Source organism: Nuphar pumila, chromosome 2, assembly GCF_984573655.1.
Source record: "Nuphar pumila chromosome 2, dmNupPumi1.hap1.1, whole genome shotgun sequence".
In the NCBI taxonomy this organism is placed as follows: domain Eukaryota; kingdom Viridiplantae; phylum Streptophyta; class Magnoliopsida; order Nymphaeales; family Nymphaeaceae; genus Nuphar; species Nuphar pumila.
Genome location: NC_143250.1, coordinates 20,470,758 through 20,496,764, shown reverse-complemented (window position 1 = coordinate 20,496,764; position 26,007 = coordinate 20,470,758). Strand labels below are relative to the sequence as shown.

Sequence of the window (26,007 nt, the reverse complement as noted above, 5' to 3'; positions counted from 1 at the left end):
GCGTAGTTGTTGTTGTTGTTGTTGTTTGTTGTTATTTATATTTTTTTCAATTTTTTAAACTCCCAAGATTTTCTCGAGATTTATCAACTTTTGAAAATCTCTCTGAGAAATACCCTCGCCAAGAAATTACCTTTTACGATACATGTGACTATGTATATATCATAGTCACAAATATTGGTATCCTCCCTTTTCTTCCTTCCCTTCCACTTTCTTTTCTTCCTTTTTTTTCTTCCCTTCCCTTCCTTCCTTCTTTCTTCCCTTGTCGCAGGGCAGCCGACGAGACACGCCCCCTTTCCTTTTCTTTCCCTACTTTCCTTTCTTCCCTTCCACTTTCTTCTTTCCTTCCTTCCTTCCTTTCCTCTTATTCCTGTCCTTCATTCTTTTTTTCCCTGTCAACGCAACCTGTTGAGAACTCGAGAATGTCGGGGTCAAGGTCAAAAGACCCCTTACATTTCTTAAAAGTTTTAAAAGGTAACCTTAAACCAAAAAGTTATACATTTTATAACAAAACTAACCTATTAAAAACTCAGTAAAGACATGTATCCCCTTTTTTCAAAAATCCCCAAATACACCTACACTAACACTTTTAACTTTTAAAAAAGCAACTATTGTGTTAGCTATAATATCACAATATATATAAATTGCTGATATTTTAAAAATATCATGATATTTTACCTTTAATATCGTTTCCCCATTTTACAACTTTAATATCGCGATATTTTCAAAATATATGATCTTTTGATTCTATCAAATTCAGACATTGTGTGCCGTTGATTTTTGAAGCCCTTGAAAAACCTGCTTACTTGGTAAATATATGATCCAAAACCTATATTCAACTAAACAAACTATGTAGATCACATCTGTGAGTTTAGAACCACAAAATAATAGCAAAAAGGTTGAAAAAATGGTGTTTCCTACTAGATTATATGTAGAAACTGTTAAAATGTAAAACTGTACATATATGTATATATAATAATATTATATTATTATATATATATATATAAATACATTTTTAATTTCTTTCTTTTCTGTATTTTTTTTCCTTTATTTTTATTTTTTGTCTTTATGTCATCTAGTTCAGTTTAAACTAGAATGACTGTTGCTAGTCAAGTCCTGTCCAGACTTGACTAGCAATAGAGCTGTTGGACTGACACAGTCCAACAGCTCTTAATAGAGCTGTTGGACTGACACATTCCAACAGCTCTAAATAGAGCTGTTGGACTGTGCCCAACAGCTCTATTGAGTCCTCTTTCAGCTGTGTATATAAAGGGGTGCAGCCCCTCTTGTATTTCACTCCAATGCTTCTTAAGCAATTGGTTTTTCATATCAATAAAGAATACATTTTTATTTTTATTTTGTTTCCAGTTATACCCTTTTTAAGGGTTATGCTTTAGTGTCATTCTTGACACTTGCTCTTGTTAATCAAAGCTCGTGTTTCGAAGATCCCCATTTCATTTCATGGTATCAGAGCCGCGGAAGTACTAAATCTTGAGGAAAAGCTGCCTCGGTTTCCGTGCCCGTTTGCAAAAGTGTTCGCCACTTGAAGAGAAGTGTTTTATCACTTCATTGGAGAAGATTTCACATCTTGTTGTATTGTTTTTTTTTTCTTTCTTTCTCATTTTCCTTCTTGTTTCTCTTCTATCCCTATTCTTTCTCTCCTTGTAATCGATGGATGACAATGATAAAGTCACCATCATGCCTATGAAACTAAGCGATACGAACTATGTAACATGGGCTTCAATCATGAAGCACCATATATGGGGAAAAGGCTTATGGGGGATTGTGGATGGTTCTGATTCGGAACCTAAGCTATCTCTTACTAAAAAGGAGGGAGATAAAGACGTCCCTCTATCGGAAGAAGAGAAAATCAAGGCTATTGCCTCATACGAGAAGAAATGGAAAAAATGGAGAATATCTCATGCGAAGATAATGTCATGGCTTATCAATAGCGTTGACATTAAAAAATGCTCAAGTCTTGCCAAATTTGATCATGCCGATAAGGCATGGGAATACCTTAAGAATATGTATTCCCTTAAAGATATTGCACACGTGTGCAACCTCCAAGAAAAAGTTCGAATGATGACACAAGGAGACAAAACTATTCGTGAATATTACAATGGGTTGTCCGAACTTTGGGAAGAACTTTCCCTTTTAGAACCAAAGTGGCATTGTGTCGAAGACATCGAGCTTCGTCAGAAACAACTCGATGTTGAACATTTTTTCTAGTTTATCACTGGATTAAGGCCGGAATTTGAAACCACTAAATCGGCCCTACTTCACCGGGGAAAAATTTCTTCTATTGTTGAAACTATTGAAGAGTTAACAATGGAAGAAAATCGTCTCCGGAAAGGTTCTTTAAAAATTGAAGATGATTCCGTTTTAGCCGTGTCTAGACCAGGGAATCATGTTCGATCATATAGGCCTCCTCACTTTAACTGACAAAATGGTGACTATGATAAGAAGAAAGTTATTTGTCATCACTGTCATGAACCGGGACACTACAGGCCACAATGTCCCAAACTTAAGGAGCTGAGAGAAAAAAGAGCTGCAATTGCTGGATCGGAGCCTAAAGATCAGGATGCACCAGTTTCCCTGGCCCAACTAATGGAGATCCTTCAGCCTCTCATCAAAGGTGCCTCTTCCTCATCTGAAGCTTCAACCGGCGCAGCAGCCTCATCTTTTTCTGATTTAAGTAAAATTTCTTGGCTTCTTGACTCTGGTGCATCTTTTCATATGACCCCAAATAATCAAAGTCTATCCAAATGTGTTAAAAATAAAACAAGTGTGTCAAAGGTCTTTACTGCTGATGGGACTTCTCTTGAAATAGAAGGAATAGGAGATTTTGAAAAAAATTATAAAACAAAAAATTTTTTTATTCCAGAAATTAGACATGTTCCCAAATTAAATTTAAATCTTTTATCTGTATCTCAAATTTCTGATTATGGGTGTAATATTTCTTTTTCTTCTCATGGTTGTTGGGTACAGGATCGCCAGTCAGGCAAGCTGATTGGGGAAGGCCATAGAGAAGGAGGACTCTATTACATGGATTTTTTGGAAATGCCGAAGAAAGCTTTTTGTTATAATATTCAAAAAATAGAGTTGAAACTGTGGCATAAGAGACTTGGTCACCCACATATAGCCAAAATCCAACATTTTCCAAATCTAGGGAAATTTTGTAACTCTGAATCATTTGATTGTAAAGATTGTATTCTCGGCAAAATGAAAAGATTGCCATTTCAGAACAGAACCTTTTTCTCTTCAAGACCACTTGAATTAATACACTCGGATGTTTGGGGTCCTGCACCAGTAATTTCTAAAGGAGGATTTGTTTACTATGTTATTTTTGTCGATGATTTCTCCCGACATACGTGGATGTACTTTCTCAAACATAAGTCTGAAGTATTTTCATACTTTCAAACTTTTCATAATATGGTTAAAAACAAATTTCAAAATGATATTACTATTTTTCGCACAGATTCAGGGGGAGAGTTTTTATCCACAGATTTTCAAAATTATCTTAAATTGCATGGCATCACACATCAAAGATCTTGTCCTTATACACCTCAACAAAATGGACTGGCAGAACGAAAACATCGCCATATTATAGAAACCACTAGAACTTTATTAATAGCAAATCAAGTCCCTAAAGACTTTTGGGCAGAAGCTGCCTTAACTGCCACCTATCTCATTAATAGGATGCCATCTTCTTCGTTACAAAATATCACTCCCATTGAAAAACTTATGAACATTTCTCCAGACTACTCTAGATTAAGAATATTTGGGTGCAAATGTTTCATATTTACTGACAAAAATGATAAACTTTCCCCTCGTGCGATTCCCTGTGCTTTTTTAGGATATGCTGAAAACCAGAAAGGTTATAGATGTTTTGACTTCAAAAATAATAAACTATATGTGTCTAGAAATGTTTCCTTTCTTGAAAAGGAGAGCTTCTTTGATTTTAGAAAATTAAAAGACGTCACTGAGTACTCCTTTTTGCTAGATCTAACATCAACATCTGATGAATATGACCTTGATTGTAACTTTGATGATGATCCAAGAATTATTGATCTTAATGTTGAAAATGAAGAAGTTCATAGAGATACTAGTATTCAATATTCCAGGCGACAAGAGTCTAATACTCCATGTGCACTTGAGAAATATTCTAACATTCCAACTAGACAATCATCCCGAATCTCGAGGCCTCCAGAAAAGTTTGTATCATACGAGTCTTTCTCACCCACATATAGAGCAGTTATTGCATTAATTCACTCATATGAAGAACCATCCACATATTTTCAAGCAAAAAATGATATCAAATGGATAGAAGCCATGAAAGTTGAATTAGATGCACTTGAAAAGGCTTCTACATGGAATATTCAAGATCTTCCTCCAGGGAAGAAAACTATAGGATGTCGATGGGTTTATAAAATTAAAACCAAGAGTGATGGTACTCTTGAAAGATATAAAGCCCGTTTAGTAGCCAAAGGTTATGCTCAAGAATATGGGATTGATTATGAAGAAACCTTTGCTCCGGTGGCTCGTATGACTACTGTCTGAACCTTAATTGCCTTAGCTTCTATCAAAAAATGGTCTATTTTTCAAATGGATGTCAAAAATGCTTTTTTAAATGGAAAGCTAGTTGAAGAAGTATATATGGAACCCCCTCCTGGTCTAAGTATTCCTAAGGGTAAAGTCCTTCGCTTAGAAAAAGCTCTTTATGGACTTAAACAAGCACCAAAAGCTTGGTATGATAGGTTTAGTCGTGTTATGATTGATATTGGTTTTCAATTCTGTTTAACTGACACTGCTTTGTTTATTAAGAATTCTGATGCAGGGATCATTGTGCTTCTTCTCTATGTGGATGATATGATCATCACCGAAAGCGATAAACAGGGAGTTGAAACAATCAAAACACTTCTTAAATCTCATTTTGAAATGACTGATTTGGGCTTGTTGAGATATTTTTTAGGCATTGAAGTTGCTTATTCTCCTAGAGGATATTTATTATCTCAGACTAAATTTGCTTTTGATATTGTTTTCAGGTCTGGTATTACTGATGATAAGAAAGTTGACACTCCAGAAGTTGTTAATGTTAAAATGAAGATTGATGATGGAGAACTTCTTGCAGACCCTACTCCTTACAGACAGCTTGTCGGGGCACTTTCCTATCTATCCATTACCAGACCAGATATAGCACATGCTGTTCATACAGCAAGTCAATTTCAACATGCTCCTACTTCTGTTCATATGGGAGCAGTCATGTGTATTATCAGATACATCAAGTCCTCTCTTTCACGAGGACTTTTCTTATCTTCCTCCTCTTCTCTTGATTTAATTGCATATACTGATGCTGATTGGGGAGGTGATCCCAATAACAGACACTCAACCACTGGCTTTTGTGTCTTTTTAGGGGAATCATTAATCTCGTGGAGGTGTAAAAAGCAACAGAAGGTATCTCTCTCATCCACCGAAGCTGAATACAGAGCCATGGCAACCACGACCATGGAAGTAGTTTGGCTCCGACGACTGCTTGCTGACATGGGAGTTGAAGCAACAAAGGCTTCACAAATGTGTTGTGACAACAAAAGTGCGATCTACATTGCCAGTAACAGAACATTCCACGAACGCACCAAACACATCGAAATGGATTGTCACTACGTCAGAGAGGAATATCTACACGGGATAATTGATCTGCCATATGTCACTTCAGAATATCAGTTAGCAGACCTCTTTACAAAGCCTCTCGCTGCTCCCCGATTTCACTTTCTCTTAGACAAACTTTCGCTCATTGTACCGTAAGTTTGAGGGGGAGTGTTAAAATGTAAAACTGTACATATATGTATATATAATAATATTATATTATTATATATATATATATAAATACATTTTTAATTTCTTTCTTTTCTGTATTTTTTTCCTTTATTTTTATTTTTTGTCTTTATGTCATCTAGTTCAGTTTAAACTAGAATGACTGTTGCTAGTCAAGTCCTGTCCAGACTTGACTAGCAATAGAGCTGTTGGACTGACACAGTCCAACAGCTCTTAATAGAGCTGTTGGACTGACACATTCCAACAGCTCTAAATAGAGCTGTTGGACTGTGCCCAACAGCTCTATTGAGTCCTCTTTCAGCTGTGTATATAAAGGGGTGCAGCCCCTCTTGTATTTCACTCCAATGCTTCTTAAGCAATTGGTTTTTCATATCAATAAAGAATACATTTTTATTTTTATTTTGTTTCCAGTTATACCCTTTTTAAGGGTTATGCTTTAGTGTCATTCTTGACACTTGCTCTTGTTAATCAAAGCTCGTGTTTCGAAGATCCCCATTTCATTTCAGAAACGACTGTAATATATATATATATATATATATATATATATGGGTAATACATCCGTGCTAAATATAGCACAGTGCTAAATGAATCATTTTATTAGATTTCCGTTGTTTTTTCAAAATTCTGACCAAACAGATGTGTTGAGCAAGATTGATTTACTAGAAATCAACAATTGGATCATGCATTTTGAATGGAAAAATAGTATTCTGAGCCTCAAAAATTTACGAAAATTGTAGGCCATTGATTTTTGAAATCTTATAAAAACTTATCCATGCATCGGAATCAAATGCTCCAAGAACTGATTCCTATAAAAACAAGCATATAACTCACATCTATATGGTCAGAATTTCGAAGAAACCCCAAAAATCCAGTAGCATGTTTCATTTAGAGAGAGAGAACAATTTTATGGTGGCTATTATTGAAAGTCTGTAATATAGTGTAGCATAAATGTGTAAAGTAACTTTATTAGACCATTATGTATATACGAGAGTTACCGGAAGCTTCTTAGATAGGTGGGAAACTCGCTTCCCGGAAACTCGCTTCGGAAGCGTGATACTCCTTGCTTCCGAAACTTGATGAGAACCTCGATTCCCCCACGCTTCTCCTATGCTTTCCACACGCTTCATTTATTCTTGTTCTTTTACTCAACTTTTCATGCTTTTAATGTGTTTTCTCTTACTCTTCTTACTCACTTCCATGTACTTTCACTAAATTGGTAGTTATCATTTTTAGATTTTGTTAAAAATTTAATTATTACACTAAAAAATTATGAAATTTAGTATTAGTCACTTTTATTTTAGTTTTTATTTGTGTTTTATTTTGATTCTTATTCAATTCTTATATTTTTTTTGTATTCCTCGCTTCCCACTTCCTATATATTTTAAAATGCATTGCTTCGTTCGCTTCCCATATCGTTTCTCGCTTCCACTTTCTAGTCTGGCAACCTTGGTATATACCCTATAAAGAAGGGGGTATATTAGACTTTTTAAATCTTTTCTTTTGATGTACTCTAAGTGGATCGACCCTTTATGTAAGAGTGTGCTCCTCACACGCGATATTGAATAGAATGAACATTTTGTTCTCTCCTTCCTTAAACCTCTTCTAACCCTATCTCCTCTCCCTCTTCTTTCTTAGTGATTCTAACATTGTATCAGAGCCCAGAGTGTGCAGGGAAGATGAGGAGCTGAATCTGGGAGGAGAACTCGGTTCAGGCCTTACGTCAGCTGATGTCATCTTCGGAGGAACGACTGGTCTGTTCATACAAGTTTTGGTTAGTTTGGCTTCTTCACTTGCTAGGGTTTGATTTTAGAAGTTTTACAAATCAAACCCCATTAGAATTGGACTTGTTTTGGATTTTTAGTGATTTTTCCAAGATTTTCTGGGTATATTGAAAGTTTCAGTCCAGATTTGAGAAAATCGTTGAATCTAGCTCAGTTTTTGGTTTTTGAAAGCCCAAATCAGTTCTATTTTGGTCGTTTTTTATATAGAAGGTTGGAAAAAGTGTTTGGGTCAGTTGTTTTGGGGTTTTGGAGAAGATTTGAACAAGATTTGGGGCATATATAGCTTGCGATAAGCTAATTTCAGGGTTTTCAAGGTGTCGACCGCCCTTATTTAGTGATTTTGTTTTGTGTTTAAGCTTAATTCCCTCTATTTTTTGTAATATTGTTTGTTGGTGGTATCATAGAAAAGGAAGAGATTCAAATTAACCCAATTAAGTTAAATGGGACAAACTATGCATATTGGGCTGATTTCTTGAAAGCAATGGTTGTTGGGAAAGGCTTGGAAGATAAAGTCTCTTGGATCATTCTCTTCATAGGATAATGTCATGGTTGTATCTAGGCAGATGGGTGGCAGAGGTGGAGGTAGGTCTGGAGGACAAGGAGAGATGGGTTTGGCGGAAGATGTGACCTTAGTTTTGCTCAATGTCACTATTGCAAAAGCTTTGGTCATATGAAAAATTATTCTCATTCTCAAGAAAAAGAGAGGTGGTGCATATGCTTCTTCTGAGAGTGAGGGTATAATGCCCAAGGATGAGAAGTTGGTTCTTCATCGATTGGTGGTGAACTGATGGGTAGTGGGCAGCTTCAAAGATTAGAGCATGTTCAACATAAGATTCAGCATCAGATCCAGCAACTACAGCTTCTTGCTCAGTCAGTCATTGGTCATGCTTCCTCTTCCATTCTTGCTCCTCCTTTGGTACTTTATGTGATTGGCTAATAGACTGTAGAGCTTCATGCCATATGAGACCTCATGAGTTTGTCCTAGAGGACTCTCATTTCCGCGGTGGCATCTTTCGCACTGCAAATGGTTCTTCTATATTTGTTTACAAAATAGGTTCAATTATAGTAAATTCAATCTTTCTCAAGTTTACCATTTTTCATCCCTTGCTATGAATCTTATTATTGTGGGTAAAATTACTAAACGTAATTATAATGTTATCTTCTCTTCTATGATTGTGTTATGCAGGATCAGCAGTTGGGAAAAAAGATTGGGATTAGACATAGAAAAGGAGATCTATACTACCTGTACTGAATTGATATAAGGAAGCTGGAATCGGATATGGAGCTTCAATTTTGGATGAGTCAGTTTTGTGGCACCAGAGACTGGGAGGGCATATTTTCAGCTATAGGTTGCAAAGTTTAGTGTCCTTAAAAAGTTTTGAAAAATCCAAGCTAGTTGTATCAAATCATGTTAAAAATTGTGTGAGTTGTAGATTGGCTAAGGGTCATGTTCTGCCATTTAAGTCTAGTGATAGGAAATTAGAAAGTCCTTGTGATTTGGTACATTCAGATGTATGGGGTCCTTCTCCTGTTATGTCAAAAGGAGGATCATCATATTTTATGACTTTCATAGAAGATTGTACAAGGTTTATATAAATATATTTTATAAAAAATAGAAGTGATCTTTTTCAAATTTTTAAGAGCCTTTTGTGTCACGGTTGAGAATCAATTTGCAGTTAAGATTAAAACTCTGCGTACTGATTCTGGTGGTGAATACATTAGTTGTGTTTGAAAAATTCCTGCAAGATAGAGGAGTGGTTCACCAAAAGTCTTGTCCTTACACTCTAGCAAAATGGTGTAGCTAAGAGAAAAAACAAGCATATCTTGAAGACAGCAAGAGCTCTTCTATTTGGTAGAGAATTACCCAAAGTATGATGCAGTTCAACTAAGCATTTATCAGATAAATTGTATGTCTTCTAGAGTACTTAAAAGCATATCCCCCTTTATGATATGTTGAAGGTGCTTGGTTGTGTATGTTTTGTTTTGCTAGCTGACATATACAGAGGCAAGTTATCTCATAAAGTTGTCAAATGTTGATTTCTTGGTTTCACAGAGGGTCAAAAAGGATACAAGTGCTATGATCCAGTTGAAAAGAAAGTGTGGGTATCTAAGCATTTTTTCAGAAGAGTGGGATATATTTTAGACAGTATGAAGAAAAAACAAAAAATGAGACCGACTTATCCTTTTTAGTTCCCTTTAAAGAAAGGAAAGGTGGGAGAGATAAGATGGAGAGTCAAATGGAGCAAGTTCTAACTAGAGAAGATACGTTTGGTCAAACCTACTCAAGGAGACATGAAGGTGTGATTTAAATTTCATTTTTAGATCAAGTGGAGTAGGAAAGTGAAGAGGTTAATCTTGATCTCATTCCTACGACAGTTGATCCGGGACAACAACAAAACTTAGAGTTATCAACTTCTTTCGCATCTTCTCAGGTACATAAAAGTTCTAGAGTCATTGTACTTTCATCTCGTTTTGTGTCCTATGAGTCTTTTACACCTCATCATCGTGCTTTTTTAGCCTTAATTTATTCATATGTCGAGCCTGAGTCCTATGCAGAGCTAGCAGAAAAGGAAGAGTGACAAAGAGTCATGGTTGATAAAATGAATACACTTGAAAGAATGCAAGCATGAAAACTAGTAAAACCTCTTTCAAAGAAAAATATTATTGGCAGCAAATAGGTGTATAAGCTAAGGGGTACAATCAGCGTTTTGGAATTGATTTTGCGAAAACTTTTGCTTTTGTGGCTCATATGACCACAATTCTTACGTTGGTAGCGGTAGCTATCATGCAGCAGTGGGTTCTTTGGCAGTTGGATGTCAAGAATGCATTCTTTAATGGGGATTTACAAGAGTAAGCGTATATGGAATTACCACAAGGATACTCAGATTCTAGATCCATAAGACAGAGTGTGCAGGCTTTGCAAAGCTCTATATGGTCTCAAACAAACACCTCGAGCTTGGTTTAAAAAGTTCAATTCAGCAGTAAGATCACTTGGTTTTGAGCAGAGTCATCATGATCCTGCTTTGTTTGTGTCTTCCTCTGCTTTTGGAAAATGTATATTGTTTTTTTATGTATATGATATGATTCTCACTAGAGATGACATAAAGAAGACCGAAGAGACCAAAAAGAAGATGGCCAATATATTTAAGATGAAAGATTTGGGGCATTTAAAGTATTTTCGTGGGCTCGAGATAGCCTACTCTCCAAGGGGACTGTACTTGTCCCAACATAAGTATGTTACATATTTGGTTGTAAAAGCAAGACTGACAGATGACTCAAAATAAGTAAATTTTCCCATAGAGGCAAACTTGAAGATGAGGGCAATTGATGATGTTAAGCTAGAAAATCATGTAGTATATCGGCAGTTAGTTGAGACACTAATATATTTGACTATATCTAGACCAAATATAACTCAGCAGTTCATGTAGTGAGTCAATTTATGAGTGCTCCCAGATCAGTTCACTTGGCAGCCGTACTCAATATCATCAGGTATGTCAAAGATTCTATGCACTATGGCATGTTTTTCTTGTCTTCGTCTGATAAAGAGTTGAGGTGATGCTGATTTTGAAGGCCCCACTAGAGATCGACTTTCTACTACAAGGTTTTGTGTTTTTCTTAGAAGCTCTTTGATCTCATGGAAGAGAAAGAAGCAGCAAAGGGTTGCTTTGTCTACTGCAAAAACTGAATACAGAGCAATGGCTCAAGTTGTAGCTAAGATTATTTGGATACAATGGCTATTAAAGGAATTAGGAATTTCATGTGAAAAGAAAACTCAACTATATTGGGACAATATGAGCGCTATTCATATTACCAAGAATTGCACCAAGCGCATTGAAATAGATTGTCATTACACAAGGGCTTATGAAGATGGGATTATAGCTTTAGAGCATGTCAGCTCAAAGAATCAAATAGCAGATGTGTTTACAAAAAGTCTTTCTCCTTTGCATTTCAGGTCTTTCCTTTTCAAACTTGGAATCATTCCTTTACATCCTTCCAAGTTTGAAAGGGAGTATTGAAAGTCTGTAATATAGTGTAGCATAAATATGTGCAAAGTAACTTTATTAGACCATTACACAGAAGGGAGTATATTAGACTTTTTAAATCTTTTCTTTTGATGTACTCTAAGTGGGTCGACCCTTTATGTAAGAGTGTGCTCCTCACACGATATCGAATAGAATGAACATTTTGTTCTCTCCTTCCTTGAACCTCTTCTAACCCTAGCTCCTCTCCCTTTTATTTCCTAGTCATCCTAACAGTCATAAACCAAGATACCATATTTACAGTCTCTAGTTGGCAATTTGGCATAGTTCTAGCCAACCATTGAAAAACATTTTAAATCGTTTCATTGTTGCTAAAGCTTCATCATAGCCTTAAAAGTAGTAATCAATTTTGAAGAGTAGAAACTGAATGCCTATAATCCATTAAGATAACCATGACTAAGAGAGCCCATTTTCATATAAAAATCATAAACAGACTGGAACATAGTACAACGGCTAGGCCTTACATACAATACATAGAAAGACATCACAAAAAGTCCCATGATAGGCCTGGCTTAAGTGTTTGTTTGATGTGTGCATCTTGATCCAATTGTGCTTTGAGTGTTGCGGCCCTTGAGCAGGTTGCATCTTGATCCAATAAAAAGTGTGTGTGTGTGTGTGTGTGTGGAGAGAGAGAGAGGATCCTACTGATACCAAGAATGAAAGGAAGTGAAATCTTAAAACAACTAACCTGTGCTTTATTATAAACTATGTACTCATTGTACATGAGTTCTGATGCCCGAATACCAGATGGAACAGGCCTGCCACATGGTACCACCACTTCATCCCTCCATTTTTCATATTCCGATGGTTTAGGCATTGTTTTCCCCAGTCCTTTGGTTGAATGCTTTCCTTTAGGAGGACTTTCCATATACTGAGAAAAAAAAGGCAAAAATAAAGGCAACCATCTTTCATATATAAGCACTTCAAAAAAACTTGAAATCAAAACATTAGATTAAAGACCCAAAACAGCACTCACAGTTGCTTTCTTAAGCTCATGAACCTCTCCTAAAGAAACTTCGCTGAGCAGCAGCAGACCCACTGGATCTTTTTTATCAGTGTAACAATATTGTGCACTTTTACTGACCAAGTCCGCAAAGTAGATGCCTTTACCAAACTATACATCCAAGCACTTTATCAATAACACTAACATGAATCTAATTTTTGTAAATAGGTAAAAGCACGCATGCTATATATATATATAGATAGATAGATAGATAGATAGATAGATAGATAGAGAGAGAGAGAGAGAACCATATATCCAGTTGTTGGAGCTTCAGGGGGGGCTATTCTCAGTCCTTGACTAAGGATACCAACAAAATTGGTCAATCGTGAACCTGTCAAGTGAAAAATTTATGGATTTGATCAACTACATTATCGAAAACAGATGCACCATTTGTTTAAAATATTCAAGCAAGAGGCTCCCTGGATCCCTTCTTCAGACATGATAACTTTCAATCCAGATGGAACATCACATTCAATTCAATAAAACTGTTTTTTTTCGAGAAAATGAAATATAATTAGTGGTGAGATGTCACGTAAGCAAGTTACAAATGTTAGAAGCACGCATATCAAAGCAAATGAGAACATAAATTAGAACATATTTACATATATCTGATGTACATCCTTGGTGAAAAATCTACCCTTGCTAACTGTGATCTCAGCACTATATTCTTAGTTGTAAATCACTGCTTTCATATCAGTCACATAGGTAAATCTTCTAGTACATGGTATACATAGGTACTGCTGGTACAAATTTGTTTTCTGCTAGAAGAGCAGAGTTGAGTTGCATATACCACAAGCCTACAGACCTGTGTGTGCATGCGCAAACGCGCACACACACAGTATATGGTGGGTGGGTGCATGTACATGTTAAAATATGTATGTATATATATATACATATATGTATATATATACTGTTTCCTTTTTAGTGAAATACCCGATAGGGGTATTCTTGTAAAACCACAATGTATTTTTCCTTTTTACTTTTTTACTTTTTTCTTTTTTATTTTTCTACTTTTTGTAAGACCACAAGGGCCCCACTCTTGTAGTCGTTGGGGCCCCAACGGTCAGATTTCTGACCGTTGGGGCTCCCAACGACTACAAGGGAGCCCCCTTGTGGTCCCTTCTTTGAGCCTCCCTCCTCTATAAATAGAGGAGGTATTCTCCTCTTGTATGTATGGGGTTTTCACCCTTCTCTTCCTTTCTTCAATAAATTCAACTTATGACTTTAAGTCATTTTCTACTTTTGAGAGTTTTGTGTGTGCACTTATAGTGTTTGTGTTCTTGGTTCTTAAGGTCACTCTTAAAGAGTGCTTTTTACTCCATTGGAGCTTCCGCCTCTTTTCATTACAGTACATATATAACATATACTAGGTAAATATTTGCTATCATTGAAGATACCATACCACTGACATGAAAATCATAGGGGCAGGCTATATAGATTAAATCAGACAACAAAGAAAGTGTTCAGCAAAGTTTTTGCTAGAGATCACACTTTCTATTGTGCCTTTCTGACATAAAAACACAAATTTTTAAGCTGTGAAATTATTGAGATATTGCAGGATATTGATTTTTGAAGCATGTGAAAAACATGCTTACGTGGAAAAAATGTGTGGATCAAGAACTTATTTTCTATTGAATTGAGCATGAAGATCACATATGCAAGTAGGGATGCACAGCGAACCGAGCCAGCTCGGGCTCGGCTCATCTCGTAAATGAGCCGAGCTTGAACCAAGTCTTGAGGTTCGGCCGAGCAAACGAGCCGAGCTTGATCGACCTACCAAGCTCGATAAGGCTCGGCTCGCATTTATATTTGATATAATATAAAATATATATTAATTATAAAAAAATTGAGCCCCTTCTCAAGCCCTGTCCACGCCTCTCTCTCTCTCTCTCTCTCTCTCTCTCTCTCTCTCTCTCTCTCTCTCTCTCTCTCTCTGGGAAGCCCCGTCCTCCCCCCTCGTTGGTGTCGGTGCCCCTCCGACAAGCATTTCCCCTCTGTCGGTCTTTGACTCTCCAATGCCCCTCGCCCCTCTGCCGGCCCTCGCCCCTCGCCCTCCCCGCTGGTGTGCCCTGCCCGGCTGATGCCTTCTCACCTACAACAGAGGAGACAAGAAGAAGAAGGAAGAGAGTGAGGTGGTGTCTGATAGCCATGAGCCGCTCTCTCTCTCTCTTCCCCTTTCCACAGGAGGGCCCCCAATGCAACACGCTCACTCAACCGCCCCCGCCATCGCAGGACCAGCTCTGGTCCCTCTGCTACATGTGGGAGTCCCCCTCCATACTCAACTTCCACCATGTAAGCAAGAAAAAAAGGGAGCTCGCTTCTTCCCCTCTCTCTCGTTCTTCCCTTCTTTCTTTCTCGTTCTTCTCGATTGAGGGGAGATAGGGGAAGACTCTCTCTCTTCTCCTCTCTGAGAGGGGAAGACTCTCCCTCTTTGTGCCTGGTGAGCCCGGACCGAGCTTTTTGTGCAGCAGCAGTGCGAAACACTGACCCAGACTAGACTCAGGCTCAGTCTGATTAAGCTCGGCCCCGTTAAGGCTTGGCTCGGTTCAAGCACAGGATGAGCTCGAGCCTAGCCTATACATGTTTTTTTTTGGGCAAGTCGAGCTTGTACATGCCAAGCCCGTCTCATGTGCATCCCTATATGTAGGGTCTAATCTAAAAAGAAAAGAAAAATAGTGATTTCTCCTTAATAATATGTATCTTTGATAGTAACCAATAATTACACCATACATACATACATGTAATGAAATGGTGGTCTTCAACAAATGCACAAATAACTCACAAACAAGTGTCTATTGGAGACACTACAAGCATGACCCTTGAAAGGGTATAAAGGGAAGAACACTTGAAAAATAAATAATACTTTATTCATGAACAAAATGCTTAAGAAGCATGGTAATTTACATTGAAGGGGTTCACCCCTATATATACAAAACAATGGGAGAGAGAGGAGAGCTCATTTTGAGCTCTCCAAAAAGAGACGTTGGATTCCAACGTCTCTTAATATAGCTGTTGGACTACAGTCCAACAGCATTTATTATTATAGCTGTTGGACAGCATTTATTGTAGCTATTGGACTACAGTCCAACAGCTACTTGCACAGTCAAGTTCCAACAGGAACTTGACTGGATCAAAATATCTAGTTTCTATTGAACTAGATGCTAAAAAAGAAAATAAAAAAATAGAAAAAGAAAATAATAAAAGAAAATATAATAATATTAAATAATATATATATATATATATATTGCAGTTTACATTTTAGCACTCCCCTTCAAACTTACGGTACAATGAGCGAAAGTTTGTCTAAGAGGAAGTGAAATCTGGGAGCAGCGAGAGGCTTGGTGAAGAAGTCTGCTAATTGATATTCTGATGTAACATATGGCAGATCAATGGTTCCATGTAAGTATTCCTCTCTGACATAGTGACAGTCCATCTCAATGTGTTTAGTGCGCTCATGGAATGTCCGGTTGCTTGCAATGTAGATCGCACTTTTGTTGTCACAGCACATCTTTGAAGCTTGCGTTGCTTTAGCTCCCATATCTGCTAGCAATCGTCTGAGCCAAACAACCTCCATAGTAGTGGTTGCCATGGCTCTCTATTCAGCTTCGGTGGAGGAAAGAGAGACTTTCTGCTGCTTCTTGCACCTCCACGAAATTAAGGTTTCACCTAGGAACACACAAAAACCAGTAGTTGAGTGTCTATTATTGGGATCACCTCCCCAGTCAGCATCAGTATATGCAATTAAATTTAATGAAGATGAAGCAGACAAGAAGAGTCCTCGTGAAAGAGAGGATTTTAAGTATCTAATAATACGCAAAATCGCTCCCATGTGCACGGAGGTGGGAGCATGCTGAAACTGACTGACTGTATGAACCGCATGAGTTATATCTGGCCTAGTAATGGAAAGATAAGAAAGAGCTCCAACAAGTTGTCTATAAGGAGTAGGATCATCAAGAAGTTCTTCATCATCAATTTTCATTTTAACATTGACAACTTCTGGAGTGTCTACTTTCTTATCATCTGTAATTCCAGACCTGGAAACGATATCAAGAGCAAATTTAGATTGAGATATCAAATACCCCCGAGGGGAATAAGCAACTTCAATGCCTAAAAAATATCTTAATAAACCTAAGTCAGTCATTTCAAAGTGAGTTTTAAGAAGAGATTTGATATTTGCAACTCCCTGTTTGTCGCCTCCGGTGATGATCATATCGTCCATATAGAGAAGAATAATGATGCCTGCATCAGATTTCTTAACAAACAAAGCAGTGTCAGTTAAACAAGGTTGAAAACCAATATCAAGCATAACATGACTAAATCGGTCATACCAAGCTTTTGGAGCCTGTTTAAGACCATAAAGAGCTTTTTCTAGACGAAGAGCTTTACCCTTAGGGATACTAATACCAGGTGGGGCTTCCATGTATACTTCTTCAACGAGATTCCCATTCAGGAAAGCATTTTTGACATCTAATTGAAAGATAGGCCATGTTCTAATGGAGGCCAAGGCTATTAAAGTTCTAACAGTGGTCATACGGGCCACAGGAGCAAATGTTTCTTCATAATCGATGCCATACTCTTGGGCATATCCTTTTGCTACTAAACGGGCCTTATATCTTTCCAGGGTCCCATCACTTTTGGTTTTGACTTTGTATACCCACCTACAACCTATAGGTTTCTTACCCGGAGGAATATCTTGTATCGTCCAAGTATTGGCCTTTTCTAGTGCATCCAATTCTATTTTCATGGCTTCTATCCATTCTATATGATTTTTTGCTTGAGAATAGGATGATGGTTCAACATATGATTGTATTAATGTAATGGCGGCCCTATACGTAGGTGAAAAAGATTCATAAGACACAAATTTTTCTGGAGGTTTAGATATTCTAGACGTTCTTCTAGGTGGGACTTCAGATTATTTTTGTAATGCACATGGAAGATTTTGCTCTCTACGTCTTGAATATTGTAGACTAACATCCCTATGGATTTGCTCTTCATTATCATCATTTTCAACAACAATAGGACTTTGATCATTGTCAAGGTCACATCCAACATCACATTCATTGGATTTTGAAGTTGGATCAATTAAAAATGAGTATTCAGTGACATCCTTGGATTTTTCAAATTCAAAGAAGCTTTCTTTTTCCAAAAAAGATACATTTCTTGACACATATAATTTGTCATTTTGAAAATCGAAACACCTGTAGCCTTTTTGATTATCAGCATATCCTAAAAAGGCACATGGGATTGCACGAGGAGAGAGTTTATCATTTCTGTTGGTGAAAACAAAACATTTGCATCCAAAGACTCTTAATCTAGAATAATCTGGAGTTAAATTAACAAGCTTTTCTATTGGAGTTGTATTCTTTAATGAGGAAGATGGCATCCTATTAATGAGGTAGGTGGCAGTTAGGACCGCTTCAGCCCAAAAACTTTTTGGAACTTGATTTGCAATTAGCAATGTCCTAATAGTTTCCATAATGTGCCGATGTTTGCGTTCGGCTAGGCCATTCTGTTGTGGAGTGTGTGGACATGATCTTTGATGTGTAATACCATGTAAATTGAGATAGTCTTTGAATTCGTTGGACATAAATTCTCCCCCTGAATCAGTGCGAAAAACAGAAATATCATTTTGAAACTTATTTTTAACCATTTTATGAAATATTTGGAAGTTAGCAAAGACATCAGATTTATGTTTAAGAAAATAAATCCAAGTATGTCTAGAAAAGTCATCAACAAAAATGACATAATATGTATAACCACCTTTGGAAATAACGGGTGCGGGGCCCCAAACATCCGAATGTATTAACTCAAGTGGTCGTAAGGAAACAAAAGTTCTACTAAGAAATGGTAACCTTTTCATTTTGCCAAGAATGCAGTCTTTACAAGAAAAATTTTCAGAATTACAAAATTTTTCCAAACTTGGAAAATATTGAATTTTAGACATATGAGGATGGCCAAGCCTTTTGTGCCATAAATCCAATTCTAATTTCTGAATATTATAACAAAATGCATTCTTGGGTAATTCCAAAAAGTCCATGTAATAAAGTCCTCCTTCTCTATGGCCTTCCCCAATCAGCTTCCCTGACTGGCGATCCTGTACCCAACAACCATGAGAAGAGAATGAGATATTACATCCATAATCAGATATTTGCGAGACAGATAAGAGATTCAAATTAAGTTTAGGGATATATCTAACTTCTGGGATAAAAAATCTTTTGAATTTTTGAAGATTTTCAAAACATCCTATTCCTTTTACTTCGAGAGATGTGCCATCGGCTGTAAAAACCTTTGACACACTTGAGTCATTTTTAAGACATTCGGATAGACTATTAACATTTGGGGTCATATGAAAAGAAGCACCAGAATCTAAAAGCCAAGGAAAGTTACCTGGACCGGAGAAAGATGCAACTGCCGCTCCAGTTGAGGCTTCGGTTGAGGAGGATACCCCTTTGAGAAGAGGTTGAAGGATGAGGCGGCTTGTAAGTACGAGTATGATTCCCCGGTCTAGATACAGCTAAAACGGAGTCATCATCAACTTTTGGAGTACTTTTTCTAAGTCTATTTTCCTCCATAGTGAGCTCTTCTATAGTATCAATAATAGAAGGAATTTTTCCACGATGTAAAAGGGCCGATTTGGTGGATTCAAACTCCGGCCTTAGACCATTCACAAATTGATAGAAATGTTCCATATCGAGTTGCTTTTGGCGAAGCTCGATGTCTTCGGCACAATGCCATTTGGGCTCAAGAAGAGCCAACTCTTCCCAAAGTTCGGACAACTCATTATAATATTCTCGAATAGTTTTATCTTTTTGAGTTATTGTCCGAACTTTATCTTGTAAATTGCATACATGTGCAATATCTTTAAGGGAATACATGTTTTTGAGGTATTCCCAAGCCTTATCGGCATGCTCAAACTTAGCTAGACTAGAGCATTTTTTAATGTCTATGCTATTGATGAGCCATGACATAATTTTTGCATGCCCTATCCTCCATTCTTTCCATTTCTTTTCATAAGTGGCTAACGCCTTACTCTTCTCTTCTTCCGTTAGAGAAACCTCTTTATCACCCTCTTTCTTGGTAAGAGATAGTTTAGGTTCCAAATCGGAACCATTCACTATACCCCATAAACCTTTTCCCCAAATGTGGTGCTTCATAATCGAAGCCCACATTACATAGTTAGTATCATTTAGCTTCATAGGAATGATGGTGATCTTATCATTGTCATCCATCTTTTACAAGGGTAAGAGAGGAATAAATAGGAGGAGAGAGAGAGAAAAATAAAAGGAAAAGAAAAAGAGTAGACAAAGGAATAAGAGAGGATACAAAACCAAATTTTTTTGTAGCACAAGTTCGCCTTTCTTCAAACAAATCTTCTTGAGCCAAGAACAAGGTGATGAAACACCTTTTGTAAATGTGGCACGGAAATCGAGGCGGAAGCACTTCAAGATCTAAGGATTTCGTAGCTCTGATACCATGTAATGAAATGGTGGTCTTCAACAAATGCACAAATAACTCACAAACAAGTGTCTATTGGAGACACTACAAGCATGACCCTTGAAAGGGTATAAAGGGAAGAACACTTGAAAAATAAATAATACTTTATTCATGAACAAAATGCTTAAGAAGCATGGTAATTTACATTGAAGGGGTTCACCCCTATATATACAAAACAATGGGAGAGAGAGGAGAGCTCATTTTGAGCTCTCCAAAAAGAGACGTTGGATTCCAATGTCTCTTAATATAGCTGTTGGACTACAGTCCAACAGCATTTATTATTATAGCTGTTGGACTATAGTCCAACAGCATTTATTGTAGCTGTTGGACTACAGTCCAACAGCTACTTGCACAGTCAAGTTCCAACAGGAACTTGACTGGATCAAAATATCTAGTTTCTATTGAACTAGATGCTAAAAAAGAAAATAAAAAAATAGAAAAAGAAAATAATAAAAGAAAATATAATAATATTAAATAATATATATATATTGCAGTTTACATTTTAACAAACATATAGAAGTTGGGCAGTGAAATCCGTGTGCCCCAACCCTAAATAGTCCAGTCAAACGATTGGATGATCAATAAAACTTTAGGGATGCAAACTACATGGTTTGCTTAATCTCATTGCAATGTGTAAGAAGGATATTGAGGACATCAAAACTCAACTAACCTCAGAAAGCACAGACCCAAGGTATGATTCCCGATGTTTAAATGTCAAAACAGTTAAAAATTCATGTTTTATTTAGAAAAATGCAAGACCCAAGGTATGATTCCCCATGTTTTTTACCTCAGAGAGCACAGGAGCACACTAAAACTTGGGGTATCATAATGTGTTCCTTGGAACCCTACAAAAATACAGTTGTAGCATAGTTGTACGTGTTTCTTGTTTAATCTGAACCGATAAATGTGTTGGTTTTAGTTCACCAATTCAAAACAGTTATGAGATTAGAAATTTTTCAAATGCTGAGTGCTTTTTAGGGAGACAAGATTAACGGCTCATATTGCACTAAAACTCGATAAATATTCCAAGTTTTGCTCTATAAATCAATTCAATTCAAAACATGTTTTCTGGTAATGAGCAATGACGAACACATCAGGTTCTCTCTCTCTCTATATATATAGCCACTAGAATATGTTAATTGGAGTATGAACCGAGATTTTCATGGGTTTATTTTTCTCTTGGATCAGAGAGCAGATTAAGAAAGTGATTTGACATCTTCACCGTCCATTGCCTCATCCCGCAAGGACCTCATGGTCCTTGTGTACATTGTGGACGGTGAGGATGCCAAATCACTTTTCTAAAAGTGATTTGGCAGATCACTTGATCTGCTCTCATTGGATCATCCGATTACAATGCATAAGGATCTTTTAAGGCTTGAAAATCAAAGGGTCAATCTTTGTAAATATTCAAACATTCAAAAATCACATGTTTTCATCAAAAATACATTATCCAACAATCGATTCCTAGTAAATGGACCACGCTAAATGCATCTGCAGGGTTGGATTTGCAAAAAATGTGTCTGAAATGCCTAGTTCACACTCTGGTTCACATATTTCCAGTTAACATATTCTAGTGACCCTATATATATATAATTTGTTAGTTAGAAACTCGTTATGACAAAAAAACATAATTGTAGGAGTTTTTAAATTTATCAAAACCTGTAGACATGTTTGGCAACATAGCTAACTTAATAGAAAACATGTATCAGACTAGGCATTTTTCAATCTTAGAACTATTTTTTAGAGATGAAAAGTCAACATCTTGTATAGCACTAAAACTTGAATACAAAATATTAAACTTATTTCCTTAAATCAATTCGATCTAAAGCAATTTTTTATGTAAATATGACTAATACATCTAAAGAACATATTACTCATATATATATATATATATATATATATGTTTATTTGTTTATTTATATGAGAAAATATTTATTTAAATTTTAAACATATATATATATGAGTGAATCATTATTTAAAGTATCAAATATTTTATTAACTTTAGCAGCAATGTGGTAACTTCTTTCCTTTGTTTGGCTTGGGAAGCTTCAGTTCTTGATTCATTGCCAGGGATTCCATGTTGGTAGCCAGGTCAACCTTTTGTTCCTAAAGGAGGAGAAATCATACAAGGAAAGATTCTTTCAGCCAGAGCCATAGAAAAAGTTTTTCAAATAGGGCAATTATCACTACTTATGTACCCAAACCTTGCAAGCTAGAAGACACGACTAACTAGCAACAGCAAGGTTTTTTCAGCTCCTCTGTTCCATCTCTCTCCCCATTCAGAATAATCTTCTCTCCTCTCAAATCAAAGAGGTTAATGGAATGGAAATCGAAACAAGGGGACCTCTCTAGGGCACCCATCTACCAAGACCACGACTATGTACAAGGTAAAAACAAAACATCCTTACAAGTAGTGGCATTTTTTAAAATTTCTAATTTCGTAGAATGGATCCTTTTTTCAAGGAAAAGAAAAAAAAAACATAATTTCACAAAGTCACAACCGTTGTATTAATATCTTTAATTTGAAAAATAAAATTGACTTTTTTACACAAAAAAACTTCATATTTTCAATGTCATTTGTGTTATGGTCATTTTGATCAATTGAACACTACTAACAGTAATATGTAAGGGTAAAATGACATATTAATCCTATATATTTTGGCTAAATTTAAAAATAAGGTACAGAATGTAAACTACTTTTAGAATAATAAGCTTGTACAGGACAGTAACCCAGAAGTACCCAACACCAGCACCAAACTACTAGAGTCCAGACAAAGGCACCAAACAGGTACCTGCAAAGCATTGTCTGCATATGGTCGTGAAAAGCAAAGATCTCATATTTAAATGGCATCAATTTTTTAGTGTTGTTAGACTACTAGACTAAGATTATGCACCTCTAAATAAAGCAGGAAGAAACAACCAAAACTAGGTGCACCAATTATGACCCGATCATTACAAACTGAATAGCTCTCTCTCTCTCTCATATTAATTATTTTAAAAGGTTTGGATAATGAGGGATCAATCAGATGTTCATTGTCATCTCCATGCCAGAGAAAGTGTTGTAGAAAATCTATCAAAAAACCATGAGCTTTTCCAACTAATTTTCTCTACATTTTCCCACAATACGCAAAAATAGTATCCCATGTGGTAAGTGTTAAAATGTATCATTCAATCTTTGTAATCTCATATATATTATATATATAAAGGATGATACATATACATATATGGTATATATGCATATGTATCTTCCTAATTATATATATAAAATATATATTTCTCTATTATTAGGCATAAGGGTAGTTTAGTCATTTTCCCTTTTTACGCATATTCCATTTGGAATATGTTTGTGATTTTATTTTTATTTTTGTTTTTTTTGTTTTTTTTTATTTTTTCATTTTTGTGGTTTGCGCCACCTAGGGAGGCTCCCCAAAAAGTCGTTGGGGAGCCCCCAACGGTCACAAATGTGATCGTTGGGGGCTCCCAACGACTCCTTTGGGAGCCCCCTATGTGGCTCCTCTCTTGTTATAAATAGGGGTCTCCCCCTTGTAATTTATTTACTCCTTTGGAGGAGCTTTTGCTCCATGTAATGGGTGTTACACCCTTCCTCTCTTCAATAATATCAACTTATGCCTTATAGGCATTTTTGCCCCTTTGTGGGTTTATGTATTAGCACATTATGTGCTTGTGTTTTCCCCTTTAGTGGGTATATTCGCACTTTATGTGCATGTGTATTGGTTCATTATTGAACCTAATATATTCAAAGTTGTTTCCTTACATGGTATCAGAGCAAGGTTGGGATCGAGTTGCTCTTTGTTGCATTGGGAAGCGTGCTATTCAAGAAATTTTAAAGAAGAATGGTGAAGTTCTCGTTTCTCTCTTTTGCTTCTTAAAATTTTTTGGTATGCATTATATTTCTTTAAGTATTATGCATTATGAAGAATTAGATATGTTCTTGCATATGTGTTTCTCTCTTTTGCTTCTTAAAATATTTGGTATGCATTATATTTCTTTAAGTATTATGCATTATGAAGAATTAGATATGTTCTTGCCTATGTCACACGGATTCGGCTAAGGAGGTGCCGCACCCGAGTCGACACGCCCCGACACGGGTGCGGACTCGGGTGCGGCTTCGGACTCGGCCCGGACTCGGTCAACGCCGAGTCGGACTCGGTCAACGAGTCCAGGCCGAGTCCGTCCACATTTTGGACTCGGTCAACTTTGACCGAGTCCAAAAATGTCCCTAAAAAACTAATTTTTTATATTTTTTATTTAAAAAATATATATATAAAAAAGGCACTGTGACTGTGCAGTCTTTGCAGTGTGCACAGTCTTTGCAGTGTGCACAGTCTGTGACTGTGCACAGTCTGTGACTGTGCACAGTGCTGTGCCTGTGCACAGTGCACAGTGCTGTGCCTGTGCACAGTGCTGTGCTTGTGCACAGTGCTGTGCCTGTGCACTGTGCACAGTGTTGTGCCTGTGCACAGTGCTGTGCCTGTGCACAGTCACAGTCTGTGACTGTGCACAGACACCTGTGGCATTTTAAAAATAAAATAAAATAAAATTATATATATATATATATATATTTTTGCCGAGTCCCCGTGTCCAAAAATTTTAAAATTGTGCCGCACCCGTGTCGCACCCGCACCCGCACCCGCACCCATGTGACATAGGTTCTTGCATATGTGTTTCTCTCTTTTGCTTCCTAAAATATTTGGTATGCATTATATTTCTTTAAATATTGAGCATTATAAAGAATTAGATATGTTTTTGCATATGTGTTCTCCATGTCATTATGAGTTTGGATTCTTAACAATTCCATTGAACTTTTTATTTTATTCTCTTTCGTATGTCTTTTCTTGAAAAATAAGCTTTTTAAAGAAAGTTATGTTAGAAGTAAAATGTTTGTGAGAGATGTAGCATTGCTCACATACTCTCATCATAATTATTTCATATTAAAGGTATGTGTTTACCCTCTAAAATGTCCTATATGAGGTTTTTTCATAACAACATGTGTCTTTGAAAAATGATGTTTTATTTTCCTATCTAATGAGTTCTTTTTCATAGGAGCAATGTTTGATTAAGAAGGCATTTTTATAATATCGATTGAATTAAGTTTTAAAAATGATCTCATAAAATATGGTTATTCTCTTTTCATTCTTCAATTCAATTTCAAGAATACGTTTTATTATAAGATTTATGGTCTTCATTAATGTTGCATACTTATTACATATGTTTTAAATATTTCATGTTGTGTTTATTTAAAACATATTCAAGCCATTGGTTATAATCTATTAAGTCATATAATATTATGAATTTTTGTTTATAGATTTATGCCATAACGCAATCCTAGTATTCTCTTTGGGATTTTCTCAACTTTAATAGTTTTCCCTCTTTCTTTCGTATGTACCCTCATTTGAGAATTTTGTTTGTTGGATCTCTCTTTGAAAGGCCTTTTGATCATTGTGAATCTTCTTATGAGTATATACTCCTTGAGAAGGTTTCATGATTGTTATAAGCTTCTTTTTAATATTGGTTTTTTATGAGATTTTTTAAATATTACCATCTTTGTGAAAGCTTGAGAGTCTCAAACATTTGCTCCTTTTATAAAATACATGCATTATTGCATGTTTGCTATTATTATGCTTTTTGCGTATTTTGTTCAAGTGTTGTGAGAATGTCTTCGTACACTTCTTTTATAAAGTATTCATGCTTGTATGCGTATTGTCTATTCATAGACATTTTCACATGGTACTCTCTTTTCAATAGAGAGATGATATATATTGCTTTCCTTAGGGCTTGTTTTGTCCCTTAGTGGACTTGTGAGATTGTTTCTTTTATCATTATAAGTGGTTTCGCAATA

General features: G+C 36.4%; 1 protein-coding gene across 3 annotated transcripts in view; it reads right to left on the bottom strand.

Moving 5' to 3' along the window:
- Window positions 1–26,007, bottom strand: part of PARP1 (poly(ADP-ribose) polymerase 2) — a 104,962-nt gene that overhangs the window by 4,778 nt on the left and 74,177 nt on the right. For all 3 annotated transcript variants that reach the window (XM_089995408.1, XM_089995409.1, XM_089995410.1), the window contains exons 17-19: window positions 12,902–12,984; window positions 12,627–12,764; window positions 12,339–12,521 (exon numbers count right to left, since the gene is read on the bottom strand). In XM_089995408.1, coding sequence (XP_089851534.1) covers window positions 12,339–12,521; window positions 12,627–12,764; window positions 12,902–12,984 — 404 coding nt within the window. The remainder of the gene's footprint in view (window positions 1–12,338; window positions 12,522–12,626; window positions 12,765–12,901; window positions 12,985–26,007) is intronic.